Raw genomic sequence first — 17150 nt, 5'->3', positions numbered from 1 at the left:
GAGTTTAAATGTAACTATTATGTTCTTTTCATAAAATAGAAAAAAACATTAGGCCCAATACTTCGGCATTTTTAAGGATCAATAATGGGCCGATTTTAAATCTAACTATTTGTTATTTTCATTAAAATATTTGGCCCAATGGGCTCTTTGAGGACCAAGATTGGGCCCAAAATCAGAAGTCCATTGAACCAAGCCCATTTGTTAGGAAGCTACAAGGAATATGGGGCGTTGTGCTCCCGTGTAGGTGCGAGAGAGCGATCCTGAGAACTGAGAGCAGGCAAAGAGAAGAGGTGGAAAAAAACTATGGGGAGGAAGAAGACAGTCGAATTCGATGAATCTCCGCCGGATGATTTCGATCCGGAGCATCCGTATAAGGATCCAGTGGCGATGCTGGAGATGAGGGAACACATTGTGAGAGAGAAGTGGATCGAAATAGAAAAGGCGAAGATACTGAGGGAAAAGCTCAGATGGTGCTACCGTATTGAAGGGGTCAACCACCTTCAGAAATGCCGCCACCTTGTTCAACAATACCTCGATTCCACTCGCGGCATCGGCTGGGGCAAGGATGGACGCCACCCATCCCTTCATGGTTCTCTCTTTTCGTCTTAATTTCTGTTTAATTTCTGAGAAATATTATCATTTCTGCAATCTTTGGTTGAAAATGGAGATACTTCGAGTCGCTGATGGTTGGCTGTGATTGGGTGATGCTCATAAGTGGAAATATGCTCCGTTTTGGAAGTATTGTTTTCTGAAATATCGTTGGTTTATAAATCCGTGGATATATACTTTTCGAAATTAATCTGATTCATGTCAACCTTTTTAATTTGGTGCTCGCTGGCTAGATTATTCTTCTTTTATTTTCTTCGGGTTTCCTATGCAATTTCAATGACCGAGTAAATGTGACTCTCCCTCCTTTATGATCATCTGATGCTGTTTCTTCTTGTTTTTTTGTTAGGTCCTAAAGTGGAGTCGGTGGAATCGGAGTGAATCTCTGGGAGGAATAACGGTGAGTTCGAATGTTCGCAAGTTTTTCTGGCTAATTTTAGTACTTGATCATACCGATAATCAAACCTTTTTTAGTCAGTGCTTGAATAAATTAAGAGTGTATATTAGCTTGAGTTAATAAACAAGCTCTATGCTTTATTTCGTCTACTGCTTTGAGGTGTGTAAAGAAGCATTAACTCAGATCAGTGGTTAATAATTTCACTTAGTTTTCTATTTCTCTGTTGAGTGAGAACTTTGTAGGAATGTACAGCAAGCTTTCCTAAAACATTTCTGACTGGTGGCTTGTTTTTTAGAACGATTGAAATTGCTAACATGTCACTCGTTCACAGTTCTTTTAAGTGATGTAGGAGAAACGATAACAACATTAAGTGGGGTGTTATTGAAGCTGAAGGTAACTCTAGGGGTGTGTCACTCAGTGGGTTCCTCGTAATTTGTTGTCCTTAGAAGTTGTGTGAGTTGGGGATATCGTCATTCTATGGGATCTTCCTAATTTTTTGTCCTTAGAAGTGGTGTGAGCTGCTTCTCCTGATTTGTATAGTTTTGTTCAAGTTCACAATTAGTTGGAACTGGATCCCCCTCTTGTGAGTGGTAACTTCTCTTGGTCCAATCTTTGTGCTTTACTGGTATGACATATTCTTTTATTGTCAAGAGAGTGGCTGGATATTTTTCAAGGACATCAAAAAATATTTTTAGTTGTAGTATTTTGGACCATTGGCCTATTCTTTTCAACGTTAGGGTTGCTGAGTGGGGTCTTTAGCTGTTCATTTTTTTCAAAATAGAGTTATCAATGACAACCTAAATGAAACCTACATATGTTTGGTCTCAAAGAAATTGGATGTTTGCACTTTTGCAGACTTTTTCCCCTAAGTCTTACAATCGAACTGTATAAAATCATAGCAAAGGTGCTATCAGAATGTCTTAAAAAGGTTCTCCCTCTCACAATTAATGGATGGCCTTAGTCGCCTACTCACAAAGATCGAAGACGAAGGGCAGATAAACGGCTTTTAGATTAGCACTTAGGCTTCATAATCAACCACCTTCAGTTCCCGGGCACAATCCTCTTTTTAGATTTGTTGGATATCTCTTCCATAAAAAACATGCTCAAGACAATAAAAACCTTCAGAAGAATCTCTGAACAAAATATCAATCTCCAAAAGATAGATTATGGGCATCATATGTTAGCACAAAAATTATTGAAGAATTAACCAACAAATCATAAAAAAGAAAAGGGGAATGGCCGAATATGTATCTACAATTACCCCCAAAAGAAAACCACAAATCCTTTTCCTTTTGGAAGACTTGTAGAAAAAATAGAAAGAAGGTTATCAATATGATCATCATTATGTTTTACTACAAAAGGGGAAGACTCACCCTAATACAAGCCACACTATCCAATCTCTCCACTTACTACACGTCTCTATTTGAAATGCCACAAAAAGTGCTATGGGTATAGAAAGATTACTTAGAAACTATCTATGGGAAGGATGACACACACCTTATTTGATAGACCTTGTTTGATAGAATATCATAAACTTCCCAGCAGAAAAAGGACTTGGTTTATTTTCAATGAATAACAAAGCTCTACTCGCAAAATGGATATGGAGATCCATCACAAAAAAAATTTGTGGAGAAAACTTATATTTCAAATTGGTGTTCATTATGCTATTGAGACAGTGAAACACAAAGGCACTTATTTATGCTACACACATATGCTCAGAATTTCTAGACAAAGATTCTCAATATCTTCGGATGACATCTCATATTTCTTAGGGAGGTCAAAGATTTATTGGACATGACTTAGTTGTACCATCCTTTCAATAATGCAAAAACTCTACTATGAAAAAAATTCATCATGGCTTTCTTTTGGAATATGTGGAAGAAAGAAATCAAAGAATTTTCACAAAAGAGACGCAAACTTATATAAAACTCTTCGATAATGTTGTTTATCAAGCTATATCTTGGTGTAAATTGTCTAATATTTTCGCTTCCTACAGTTGTACCTTCCTCATTCTGTAAATTTTAAACATCAATGAAATTGTCTCTTATAAAAAAATATATGGATATAGATATAGATATATTTGTTTTTTTCCTACCATCTCAAATAAAAGTTCTATTTTGTTAGCTTCTTATCATCCAATTATTCTGTTACACCACTTGTCTTCATATATTAAAAACTATTTATATTTTTCTAATGTTCGCCTAAAAAAATTATTTAGTGTGCCTCAAGCTTTAAAAAAACATTGGGTTGTTGCTAATCAATTGCCCTTAGGTGGTTCGGCGTTGTAAATTTCACTCCTGAATAGCCTGTCTAAAAGGGAAGTCAACAATCCATCCTCCATACGTTGTGTTCCCCTCTTTGTCCAGATTTGAATGCTTGTTGTATTTGGACTCTTGTGTCCCCGGGGTGCTCTTGATAATCTCTCTTTCTGTATTTGGTTGTCTGAAGTTCTCCTTGACCATTTTTTTCTTGATAATCTCTCTTTCTGGATTTGCTTATCTGGTTTCTCCTGGACCATTTTTTTCTTGTTTGGTTAGCATTACTACCTAGGAAGTTATCTAGAGTTCCTCGTGTGTCCTTCATTTATGAGCGAAGATTTATTTATATCCTGTTAAGATGTCATTTTTTGCGAAGATTTGGGATAAGCAGAGGATGTCATGATGGAGGGAGGAGTGTTGGAATCCACCTATTTGTCATGAAGGGGAAAGCCTCTCTTTTGAATTCACCCATTCATGAAGGAAGGGTTTTGGTAAAGAAAATGAAGCCCGACACACTGAAAATAATCTAAATATTCAATACACAATTTTTAGTAACTGCCCTCTATTTTTATTCTCAAACAATTGGGGGCCTCTTATTATAGTTTTATTATTTTTCTTGTTTGGGCTCCCTTTTCCTTTCAGCCTTATTAGTCTTGTGTAGCTTGGTCTTTCTTTGTTCAGAGGGAAAACAGATTATTCAATTAAAAGAAAGAAAAAACAGAAAATGGATAATGGATAATAAAGAAAAACTATGAACTTGAACTAGGCTGGAGTTTGGTCTTGCTGGAAAGAGTGATATAGCTACCTTTCCACTATAGTCTGAACTAAGTATATATTAGAACTGAATGGATGTTTCTTTTAATAATCAAACCAAATTTTATTGGGACAAAAAGTACAAAAAGGGCCACAACCCAACTATGAAAGGGACTACGAACAAAAAATTGCAAAAAAGAGCCCCAGCCTCTGAAGACTTGAAAATTCTTTGTTTCTTTCCTACCAAAAATTTCATAGAATAACAAATTAGCCAGCCTGCCACAACAAATAGCTTGTATCCTAAAAAGTAGTGCCTAAGATAACTTCATCATTGCACGACCTGAATTTATAACTTAAGAGCCTGCCAACTACAATGTCACGCCTTACTAGAACAATGGCAAAGCCGTAAAAGATGGTTTGAATCTTCCAAAGTACACCTAATACACTAGAGGACCAAAGAGAGAAAAAAAAAAAAAAAAAAAAAAAAAAAAAAAAAAAAAAAAAAGAGAAGATTCTTTTGTTGAAGTTAACGAAAATATTCCTCCTAAATCAGCCAGAAAACAGCCTAATTTCTTCAGGATCTTCAATTTCCAAAACTTGGAGAACAAAGGGTGGAGAGAAGAAATGAGAGAAGAAATGAGGGAAGAAAATATTGGATGTCCAAAGTCTTGCAGGAAGAATAACACAGGGCTGAACAGAGAGACCCTTCGGATTACAACATATGAAGGATAACTGAATGCTAATTTGTACTTCCTAGTCATGTGGCTGATGCCTTTGGTGGTTCTTGCTTGTCATTATTTGTTATTCCGAGATGAAGATACAGGTTTTCGCATCTCTTGCAGGTGAACAAAATGGCTTGCAGGAAAATGTTCGGATGGCTTGCCTCCTTGTGATCTGTTTTATTATCAGGGCCTCATCAGCTGCAGTTTTTTTTATCATTATTACTTTCTTTCTTGTTTCAAAAAAGGAATATGCATGGATCACACACAGTGCCATGGGCAATTGATTTACGTTAGGTTTCTTGTTATTGCCTGCAATTGCCAATTACTTGGACATCGGAAAAACACCCAAATAATCAAAACATCTGCCACTGCATGCTTCTGTTCAACTTTGTATTTGTTCTGTTAAACAATGGTTTCATCTGGTTGCCAGTTTTAGATATCATCGGAAGTGATGCTCCTAAAGTCTAGCAGAAGACTTCATGGTCGATTCATTGAGTTTGTATAATTGTATTTAAGGTATATTTAGTATGCCTTCTAGTTTAAGCACTTTAAAGTCATTTTTGAATAAATCATTTCTCAACAGTTTCTTCAATAAATTAATCCAATTTCAGAAGTACTATACATTGATTAGGATTCCTCGCTAAAGTGATTTTGATCATTTGTGCACAAGTATTTTAAATCTTTATTTATGAGCTCAGATTTTAGATAGGATCCACGGATTGCTTCTTACCCAAAACCCTTCCTTTTAGATTTGTTCGAAGCTCGATCCTTTCGTCAATGGCCTTTATCTCCCATACTGTTGCCTCCTTTTTTTATTATTCTAAAGTTTCACCCATTCAATAGCGTAATTTCCGGGTTAGTATAATAAGTTTGATTGATTAGACGGCCTAATCTGTTGGTTTATGAGTTTATTGGTGATTATTATTGCAACAGATGGACAGTGATTTATTTGATGGTGTTCATGCTTTTAAGGGATTAAATTCCTGTAGATAAGATAGAATAATATAGGTATGTGTAGTTTTTATTATTATTATTATTTTTTTTTTTTTTGTTGGTCCCGAAATTCTTATATGGCCTTTTCTGATTCCCATTCCATTTTCAAAAAGGGAGAAAATAAAGGAAAAACATGAATAATTTGAATAATATCTCTGCAACGTAACAGAATTGAATTTTAAGATTTGGAATTTGAACAAAGTGACGATGTATTGAGAATATGCATCTCATTTGTGAAAGCCCTAATAATTAAATTTCAGTTATCATTATTTTTTTTATGTTTAGTTCAGAGTTTTTCAGAATTTACGAGCCAGTTTTAGCTTATAGATTTTAGAATTCAGATCCAACGTTTATTCTTGAGCAACTTTATCGTGGTAGTTTCATTGAATAATTTTTTCACTTTAAACCTATGTTACGGTAAAACTTTGCTCCTATTTCGCAATTTCGCTCCGCTACCATGGGAATCGCTTTTGCTTTTTTTTCCTAAGATGTTTCAGTTCGCCATGTTGTCTCTTGCCAGCCCATGGATTTAGAAGCCGTTTGAAAGGTTGACCTATTCGGGAATCTCCAGATCTACGCTTATTTTCAAGTCCCCGAATCTTTTTTTACAAATCTCTTAGAACTTTTGGATCAAACTACTAACCTTCAAACATGATTCAAATGATGAATTCATGAATCATTCCTAAACTCTTGTGAGAGATTAGTAATGAAAAAGAGCTCTCATGGTATGATATGTGTAGTGTTATTTTGATCTTAGGATTGTTCTTCCCTTTCCTCCCAACTTCCCCCATAAGCCCTTTCTGCCAACATCTTGAGCTGGTAAGCTATGATGCTCCGTGATCAATTTATTCCATTTTCATCCAATGACTTTTATTGTGTTAACATACAATATCATATCATACTATTTAATTGCTAGCTTCCCATATGATAAAAATGGTTGAACACTAAAGCATGCCAAAGTTTAAATTATATTGATAGTTGGAATCTTTTTATTATATCATCAATTATAATTCATCAGATAGGTAAGCTTTAATGAAGGATAGAATCTTGTTGTTAGGGTGTCCTATCACCTTTTGTAATACTACTTTCTAAAAATACAAATTTAAAGGAGGGAAAAGGTTTACAACATGCATTAAACTTTATTTTTCATTTATGCACGTAATAATCTCGGGTAGTTTGTTCGCTAATAAATATAATTCTCTTTGAATTTTTCCTTTTGGGTTTTCGCTCAAGTTGAAAGATTTCCACATCTTTATAAGAAATGTTTATTTTTCCTTTTCACGAACCTCATATAATATCTCTACTTTCAGTATTTTGATTTCTAACTTTTAACGCTTATTTTCACACCATTTCCATTTCAAAAGTAACATATTCGGTGAAAATTTACGCTTGACAAACTCAGTAGAATATAAAATGTCACGTGATAATATTTACGCAGTGAATTTCTTACTTAAAAAAGAATCGTGATCGTGAGTTGACTCTTTTTAATTAATTACAATTATCAAACTAATTAGTTATTAATAAGATTCTCAAATGAAATTGACGGAAAAAAGACAAACATGTAGCAATCAATTTAATAAATATGTAGGTCAACAAATGAATAATGTATATTAATGATTACCGTAAACAAAAAAAAAAAAAAAAAAAAAAAAAAAAAAAAAAAAAAAACAAACAAAAAATCAGAAAGAATGAGCTGCTATTTTCAATTCCACTGGCGTTGAAGGATTTTTCAGAAAATATACTAAATTTATTATTATTATTATTCTAACTCAGGTTTTAAAGCCATGTGACAAGACAAGAGATCTTTGACTTTTTTTCCAACATACAAAGACTGAAGTCAAACGTAAATTTCACTCTAAGCCCTTGGAAATAAAAAGAATTATTATTATTATTTGCTAAAATGCCCCCACTTTATTGTGAAATTCAACTTTAAGCTTGAATGGAAAAAGGAAATATTCTTTTTAATGAGCAAAGAAAAGTACATATAACCACCACCCTCAAATAATGCAAATATTGCTTCCTCATCAAGCCACCCAGCCAGCCACCCAGCCATCCATCCATCCATCCTCTGCCGCTGTTCCACCGCCATTATCCTTCTCCATACATCACTAACTTCCCCGACAAGCCACACAAAAACCACACAAATATGTCACCTTTCTTACTTTCAACTTGCCTTTTACATTATAACCTTAATTAATCTCCCCGTTTTATCAAAAGTCTTCGCTCGCATTTAGGTAACGCTGTCTCTCGTCCCGTTGACTTCGAGGTCTATTCATTGAATTGACTTTCCTGAATTTTTTCTTTAAGTTCGATCCCTCTTTTTCCAAAAGTTGATGTACGGGGCCTCCATTTTTGTCAAAGGATCCGACTTCCCCTCGCTATTCCATCTTTTGTGCTCCCTTCCCTCGCCAATCCTACGCTCCCCAGCACAAACCTACTTTGCTTCGCGCCGATGACATTTGCACCCGACATTTGAGTATCGAGAAAGAGGCTCATTAGCCACTCCACCACCAATCTTTCTTCAAGGTCGAGCCTAACTAGGTGAACCTAATGATCTGCGAGAAGCTGTTAAATGACCTCTAATGCGACTATCTTAACCCCGCCCCGCTCACTTATTTCATGATTTACGAGTTTCAAATGTATGAAAACTTGTTAGGCAAGTAAGTCTGTCCCTGTGTTGTCCATGCGTTTCATGGTCAAATTAACGTGTTTTTCACTTTACATAGCCGTCCTTACCTCGCTGTCTGTATCTTCCCCATAAGGCTTTGGCAAACACATGCCATAAAGAACAAAACAGGGGACAAAATCAGGGACTGTCTGTCTGTATGTTACAAAACACAAATATATGCAGAGAAACAGGCAAAACTTGCATTCAAATTAATCATATAGCTTAGCAATACAAATGAGAGTTGAAAAAAACAATCTTGGACGGCTCTAAAGCCCAGACAAAAACCCAAGAATTCTCTCCCTCTTCCGTACATTTATCACAGATTGCACCTTCACAATGCTTTTATTTGCTGTGCTTTTAACACTACTATCTCCTCTTCTACCTGCAAAACTTATATGCACGATATACTCAACGTCTCGTCGAACCATGAAAACTCCTTGTCGAATTCTATCTCCATTGGAGGAAGATCGAGCGCCCCGAGACTGTTTTCAATGTTGTATAGAGTACAATCCTCTACATAGTTCATATCGTTATATAACCGATCAAAATCGCTGCAGATCAACGCATTGTCGTCGAAAACTTGAAAATCCAATTCCCGCGAATCAAATGGAAGTATTGGCATCGGCATCTCGTCCAGGATGTCTGAAATGGACGGCTCGTCTTTATAGATGGATTCCAGCATGTCTTCTACTCCATCTAGCATAACCATACATTCATTAGTGATTGAATGTTCTTCCATGGTTTGATCCACATTGAATTGTTTTACACTCTTGAGTCCATTGCTGCATGAGCTTCCAGTAGACAGATCAAGAACAGATGATGGTGAAGGATGCGAAAACATAGACATAGTTTCTTTAGATTCAGCGGTGTCGACAACGAGTGATCTGATCTTCTTCTCTCCGCCGAGCTCACTGTTGTTCTTCTCCATGGTTTGCATACTTTCGAACTCGTGCTTCTTTGTCTGATAAGCAATAGCAGCTTCTTCTGCAGTGTTGTAAGTACCGAGCCACAATCTTCGTCGATGAATAGGATCTCGAATCTCGGCTGCATATTTCCCCCATTTTCTTCGTCGAACGCCTTTATACATCGACGACGATCGCTGTGTTTTTCCACTGCTTTCTTTTACATCAGTCTTGGTTTTGAATTTTGCAGCATCAGCATCAGCATTTTGTTTGTGTGAGGCCTCCTTGGATGGCTTACGGCTGATACCTGGAAAGGGTATCTCCCAAACTATGTTTTTAGCGTTTTGATTGAAATGTTCATCTTCTTCACTTGAGTAGTCGGTAGCATCAGGATCGTGTAACAGGACACGGATTTTCCTCACGGAATTGGATTTTTCTTGTTTTGGTTGCTTCATTTTCTTATCATCATTACCATATATATCTCGGCTTACGAACTGCCTTCGGAATCCGCCCATTTTGGGGTTCAATTCTTTAACTATAATGAATGAATAAACGAAGCCAAAGCTTGTTCTACGAATGAAACTTTGAGGGGCTGAAAAGTTTTAGGCGAGATCTTTAATGTCGATGAAAACCCACAACCCTGAAACAAAAATGAACCAAAATTGAGCAGAGAATATGATATCTGATAAAAGCTTGAAATCACTTCACTTCAGAACAAGACCAGAAAAAAGAGGGTTTTATAAGAACAGCCATAGACCCATAAGAAAATGGAGTTTCAGGGATTAAACTCCAAAAATAAACGAGAAATATGCAGAACCCACATACCAATTTGATGTTGATTGCATGAAAAAGGATCGAAGACTGTGATTTTGTTGAGAGTCAAATTGCATGTGAAGGGTGAAGAACAGAGACGAACAAGAAAAGCAGAGGTGCTTCAACGCTCCAGAGGACAGATGAAGCTCAAAAGACATAAATCCCTCCGCCAAACCCCTTTTGTGAAGAGAAAAAGAATCGACACACAAGCTACGAAACAAGAATCAAAGGAAATGGGTCAGAATCATGAGCTGAAAATCATAGAAATATAAAAAAAAAATCCCACAAAATACACAATCAATAGCCAAAAAAAGTTCAAAAAAACAGAGAAGATTCAGTTCCCAATAGCTTCCATAACCAAGAAATCAAGTTTTAATGGAAGAAAGCAAGAGAAAAAAAAGGGGGATTTGAGAGGACTCACTGAAGGCGTCAGAGAGTATTCTGGTTTGAGGGGTGTGTGTGGGCTTTGGTTGGAGGTGATTCTGTTGTAAATGATTTAGCCTCCAACACACAGCCTTTTCCCTCAAACTCTGCCCTCCCCCCTCTGTGTCTCTCTCAATCTCTGTGCGGACGGACGAAATGTGAGTGTGAAACAACGCATTTTAAGCTGAGCTAAAGGAGCCTCCTCCCCCTCGCGTGCCGCTTCTTGGGCCATCTGTCCACCCAATCCACTCTTCACCTCCGTTCCCCAGTCAAGCCTTCGTCTATTATTACGTCTTTTTTTTTTTTTTTTTTTTTTTTTTTTTAATTCTCAGGTGGGCCCTTGCCAAATATCAATGGCATTTTAGTCATTTCATACACTATTTCAAACACAGTATTACACCACGAGACCTTAAAACTTTCTATAAAATCAAATACTCAAAATCTCACTCGCCCACCATACAATTTTAAATTCTTCACACAATTTCCTAATATACCCTTTTCATCTTTTTCTTTTCTTTTTTCCCCCCATTATTCCTTCATTTTACACATTCTAACCCATGCTTTTTGAATGATATACCTATGAACACAATCGGTATGTTTTTGTGTATCGCAAGGCTTTTTATTATCACTCATATTCGAATACGACTCGTATTATTCGAGTCACTGCCATATTCAAGTGTCACATGCTCCACCAACTTTTTTTCTTCGGTCACCCACCCACTGACCACGTCGTATCATAAGAGCTTTTACTTTTATACTATTTAAAACACGTTGAAGTCTAAAACTTGGATCCCAAGTATAACACAAGAACCATATTAAGTCAACCTATAAAATTGTTGTTTATGATAATACCCTTTATACACGATGATAATATTCACGTCATCTTAAAAACATAGAATATTCTGCATTTAAATTTATTAATTAATAAAATGAAAATAGAACCAATGGGATTTAATTGTATAACGATAAAATATAAAATTTTATTCGTCCTCATCCAGCTTGATAGTGATTTAATTGTAGTTTTTCAATTTTTAATATAAAAAAATGATTCCTCGTATTTTAAAAAATATTTCATATTAAAGCTTTGTTGTGTAATAGTTTTATTTTATTTAATAACTTTTTTTTTTAATGTGTATTTTATTTTAGGAAAAAAATAATTTATTTTGTCAGTCAAATGCAGTCACTTATGAAGAATTTATTGGAAATAAATTAAATGGTCACATTATTGCAAAATCTAACAAAGTAAAGATTCAATCTTTAGCTTGAATTAGAAAAAATCAAAGGGAACTATAAAATTCAATGCAAATCAGTAATAATTGAGAGGTAATATAATTAAATACTTATATGGTTGAATAATTGCATTTATTTATTTATTTTTCTTTCCAAAATTAATTTCTTTTTTTACTCAAATTTTATTCTTACACTTTTTTTTTTTTATATATATATAAAAAATAAAAAGAAAAACAGTGGGCAAACCCATCATCAATTACGCATAATAATAATAATAATAATAATAATTTAAAAAAATATATATTATTTGAATTTAAAATTGGGGAAAATAAATGTAAAAGATAAAATTGGTTGATTAAGCTGAATTTATGCAATTAAGATAAACGAGAATACCAAATATAAGTTTGACTATGGGAATTTAATGCAAAAAGGTCAAAGCATTTATCTACAAGAATAATTTATCGTAATGAAAATGATTATAAAAATTTACTGTCCATTTATTCATAGGTTTGACTAAAATTTCAAAATATTAAGACTTTTTGTAACATAAAAGTACAAAAATAATGGTGGGAGCGTCTACAATTTGTAGAATACCCACAAAATTACAGCTAAATTGCCTTGCATTCCACCACATCACGACAAAAATCTCCCTCAATTACCATCAAAACCTCGACTTCTTCTCAAATATGCCTCTCTTTTGTTATTCCATCTATGGCAACCAATTAACTTCACATTTAATGCCTTTTTTTTTTAATTTCTTTTTTAATTCCCAAATATCTCACCTACCTCCGCAATTGTATCATCTCGTTCTTTTTTAGTATAAACCCGTTCGACTTTACTTTTCGTTTCATTTAAAATGTCTCGTATCAATACACATAATACTATATGTACTATTAGTTTGAGTGGTGGTAGTTTTTTTGGAACGTTATTATTTATAGAAATATAATATCGGTTACGTTAAGCTACATTAGATTGAGTTCGTTATTGTACTATTAATAACGTTTAACGCATACAAACTAATGATTGAAACGTCATATCAATGATAGGCAAGTTACGTATCTTAAATACTTTTCTTTTTCAATTTCGGTAAACGACAATTTTTATGTACTACTGACACGTCAACGTTATATGTGGCCAATTGAATTATATCGAAAAAAAAAATTAATCTAAAATGGATAAAAGTGACCATAATATTGATTTAGGGTTAGATATGGAATAAAATGTTTTTGGGACCTAAAAATTTGGGGGAAACACTATAGTAGTCAAAAGCAAGAGGCAAATGGCCTTTCAAGTCTCCCAATAAAAGATCCTACTTTTTTTTTTTTCTTTATTATTATTTAAAAAAAAAAACATTTTTTTATTTGACATAATTGTCCCCAAAATTGTCGTATTGGAGAGAGAAACGAGTGCGAGCAGTTGGAGACAAGAACAAAACATTCCCCTGACAAAAGAATATCGGCTAGCGGTAGACTTGAGCGGTTACACATCACCTCTAGGATGAATTTCTTTAATACCATTTTTTAAATATATATTTAAGTTTCTAAATAGTAAAATTTTGGGGGAAAATAGAATTTATAGAGAAAAAGAAAGGGAGAGATATAAAACGCTAAGCCTTACCCAATGGACTGGACTCATAAATGGGCTTTTCAGCCCAACTTGAAGTAAAATCTCGGTCCAATTCACGTCCGGGCTATTCATCCCCAAGCCCTTTAATAACAGATGGGCCCAAGTAATGAGTCCAGGCCCAATTAAAAGATTTGTTCCATTTTGGCCCACTATCCAATATGTACGGGATTATAAATAAACAATATGTTCGTAAATGGATATTAATTAAAATTCGGAAAAAAAAAAAAAAGAGTAAAGATGATAATATTGACCAATAAGATAGACAAACGTGGGTATTATCGAGTGGACTTGTTAGTGAAGTAGTTATACCAATACCATACCATAATTGATAATAAAGTATATAAATATAATTTAAAATAAAGTACTATTTACCAATAATTGTTTTTCACCTTTTTTATATTTTAAATTATCAACCATAAAATTGATAGCTTGTGATAGCCTTTTCCACCTAACATATAATTTTATTCATGGGACCATTCTGTTAGTGTGGGATCAGGTAATTATTATTTTTAATTATTTCTCAAATTTATTCTAATCATAATTCCTCAATTTATAGTCCACTTACTCTAAAAATTAATTCAAATTAGCTTTAAATCCCATTTTAATCTCTCAATTAAAAACCCATTTTAAAAATTAAAAAAAAAAAAAAATATATATATATATATATATATATATATATATATATAATTAAAAATTTAGAGATTAAAATGAAATTAAATGAAAATTTGAAGGAGGAAAATGTAATTGAGGTCGTTTGGGGAAATTTTCGAGGAAATTACGTATTGGGACACCGAAATTTCGCTGGTTTAAATAAAGCGACCAAGGGATATGCCCATACATGTAGTGCACTAAAGAATAATCAATGAAACAAACCCCCAGGCGTCAACTACGGCATGCCCTACTTCACGCGCCAAATCCAGCAGTAGAATTCCTTACAAGCACCGGCCATCGCCGCAAGTACGTCGTTGTTTCTTGTTAAGCGCGTGAGGGGAATGACAAGTAGGTGTTGTGGGCAAAAATTTCCATGGATGACGTGAACCAAATGACGTCATACCTGAGATTCGAAGTTTTTAATCCAACGGTGGAAAACGAAGAGAGCAGCAATATAACTGATTTAAGAAGGTAGATAATTGGGCACAAAAGAAAATGGCCTCTCCTACAAATCTCCGACACTGAATTCAAAGATTTTGTGGTTTGAGCTGAAGAGACCTGATCTGATCTGATCGGCGCGTGGAAATGGAGAGAGAGAAGAGGAAGAAAATGTCGCCGGGAGAGAAAGAGACGAAGAGGAGCAAGAAGACGAGGAAGGAAGAGAGAGAGGCGGCGGCGGCGGCGGGTGTGGAGACGGAGATGGAGGAGCCGACGACGGAGGAGGTGGAGGAATTCTATGCCATTTTGAGGAGGATGGATGTGGCTTTACGGTACTTGAAAGGGAAGAGGGTAGTGGAAAGAAGAACGACGGCGGAGACGGCGGTGGTTTGCACCGGAGAGGGCCAGGAAATTCAGGAACTGAATTTGAATGAAGTGCCCGCTGATTCTACTAATTAATTTTGGTTACACCCACCGGAATTGGGACCAACACGTCCCTTACTTGTTTCGTTCCTTCATCTTATGCTTAATTGCTAATCCACTTACTGTAATCTTAATCCTAAAATCATATTTTAAATAAATAACCTAAATTTCATGTTTTTCTTCCTTCAAAATTAAATGATAAATGAAATGAGTTAGACGAACACAAACTCTCCACAATAGTACATGATATTGTCTACTTTGATCATAAGCTCTCGTGGCTTTGCTTTGGGCTTTCTCAAAATGCCTCACACGAATTGACAGAGTATTCTTTGTTTATAAACCCGTGATCATTCTTTGTTTAGAGCCCCATATCTATATCTAAGCCATGAATTTGAAGGTTACGTTCTGATCAAATATGAAAAGAATAAACTCATGGACACAAGTGAATTAGTTGCACTAACGTAACAAATCCAAGACAACTTTGTGTAGCCCACGAAGAATTATAGTAAGGTAAAGTGATTTTACACCACTAAATAGTGCATGTTTAGTGCCACAATCATACTCTTGCAGGAATAGTGATAGTGTGATTCTTGTTCTAACCTAGCAAACAAGCTTGCCCAGATTATTATTTTTCAACTTGTCATGAGTGAAGTACGTCTGTTTCACTTAGCTTCCACAAAAGAATGTTAATCTCACGTATAAAAAAAAGTTGGGAGATTAAGGAACGGAAGACCATTCCGTATTCTCTAGATTAAAATGGACCAAAAGAACCTATTAGATTTTAGCCGTGTTAGAATTCGTCCGACATAGTACTCTTTAAAACAAGAATCAATTTACTTTTTAATTGAAAGTTAGGCGTTAACATTATTTTCTTATTTTCTTATTCAAACTTAAATCCCAAAACTTATATTAAGAAAAGACTTCAAATCCCACGGTTGCAGTCAAGAATTTTTCCACCATTTAAATTTAAATAAAAGAAGCAACTTGTAATTATTTATTATTATTATTATTATTATTATTATTTGGAAGAACTTAAACCAATATTCCATAAACTATAGACAGCCAATTATTTAATTTTTTTTTTTAATGTCAATAATTTCTCGTAACCTTATAACATACGTTGACTAGGAGCGATGTTTATTGAATAGTCAAATATATATATTTTTGTTTAAATTAAAGAAACTATTGACTACAAAAGTAATGAGGTTCAAGTCAAGCTCCAAATGGGAATGGTCAACTCAAATCAATCCTGATGAAATTAGAAAGGGTATTATGGTCAAAATGCCATGTGATCTTTACAAAGGACTAATTAATCTATAAAGGCAGCCGATCAAATAAAATAAAAAAAAAATGGGAAATGCCATTAAAAAATATTAATATTGTGGACCGTATAAAGCAAGGAAAAGAAACAAGTGGGTCAAAATAAAAAAATTAATCTCAACACATTTTCCATGATTAATATAATATATAAAAGTTAAATTACAAATTTAACCTTATCTAAATAAGATAATTTAAATAATAATAATAAGAGGGGAGATTAAGTCCATAAGTCGCATATTTCAATATTTGAAATTTGGGGCTTTGAAAATGTCTTTCATATTCCCCAAGTGGGAGTGTTGGATTATTTTTTGTTTCAAATGGTTGGTTATAGTAAGGATTTTAAATATTATTCTTAGGTATTTTATCATATGATAAATTCATTTCATTTAATTAAATAAAAAATATATGTGTGTTAACTTTTTTATTAATTAAATTTTAAAAATTAATTAATTCAATTAATTAAAAAAAATAGTACATATTCAAAGATAAATATGTAAAGTACTAATTTAGGAACTAAATGAAAATAAAAATTAAAAAAAAAAAAGTAAATATGTAACCTTAATTATAATATTTAAAAATGAAACAAAGAGTATAATTTAAGGGCTTTTAGTTTTGTTGTTCTCTCTATGTTTATTCTTTGCCATACCTTTATTTTCTCCTCATGAATGTGTTTTTTCTTTTTAAAACGTGTTTCAGAATTAAAAAAATAAAAATAAAAAGTAGTGGTTGACGAATAAATCGTCAACACATGGAATTCAATATTTGCTTTTCTACCAAACTTTTTTTTTTTTTTTTTTTTTTGCAATGAATTTCTTATTCACCTAATTATAATTTGGTTCGCAATAAAATTAATATTAAAAAGAAAACATAAGATGAAATTTACATTTTTCTCCTTGGCTTTATATAAATTTAAACTACTAATATAGT

General features: G+C 34.0%; 2 protein-coding genes across 3 annotated transcripts; one reads left to right on the top strand and one right to left on the bottom strand.

Annotated features, from left to right (window-relative positions):
- The first annotated feature begins 228 nt into the window (after nucleotides 1-228).
- Nucleotides 229-5122, top strand: LOC111783107 (NADH dehydrogenase ubiquinone 1 beta subcomplex subunit 10-B-like protein (Complex I subunit NDUFS6)). 2 transcript variants are annotated; one of them, XM_023663991.2, is made up of 3 exons: nucleotides 229-589; nucleotides 956-1006; nucleotides 3275-4524. In XM_023663991.2, exons 1-2 carry the CDS (start codon nucleotides 304-306, stop codon nucleotides 985-987), a joined length of 318 nt encoding a protein of 105 aa, XP_023519759.1. In that variant the 5' UTR covers nucleotides 229-303; the 3' UTR covers nucleotides 988-1006; nucleotides 3275-4524. The 2 variants fall into 2 exon arrangements, with proteins under 2 accessions (XP_023519759.1, XP_023519758.1); XM_023663990.2 differs by lacking the exon at nucleotides 3275-4524 and adding an exon at nucleotides 4857-5122 and having other exon boundaries at nucleotides 230-589.
- Nucleotides 5123-8575: 3453 nt separating this feature from the next.
- On the bottom strand, nucleotides 8576-10745 carry CRF9 (Integrase-type DNA-binding superfamily protein). Its single transcript, XM_023663254.2, has 3 exons — nucleotides 10534-10745; nucleotides 10125-10322; nucleotides 8576-9939 (listed from the first exon to the last, which is right to left on the bottom strand). Exon 3 carries the CDS (start codon nucleotides 9812-9814, stop codon nucleotides 8789-8791), a length of 1026 nt encoding a protein of 341 aa, XP_023519022.2. The 5' UTR covers nucleotides 9815-9939; nucleotides 10125-10322; nucleotides 10534-10745; the 3' UTR covers nucleotides 8576-8788.
- Nucleotides 10746-17150: the final 6405 nt, after the last annotated feature.

The sequence above is a fragment of the Cucurbita pepo genome, chromosome 20, assembly GCF_057944985.1.
Source record: "Cucurbita pepo subsp. pepo isolate OVF chromosome 20, ASM5794498v1, whole genome shotgun sequence".
Classification (NCBI taxonomy): domain Eukaryota; kingdom Viridiplantae; phylum Streptophyta; class Magnoliopsida; order Cucurbitales; family Cucurbitaceae; genus Cucurbita; species Cucurbita pepo.
This window is presented reverse-complemented; position numbering and strand designations above follow the sequence as displayed.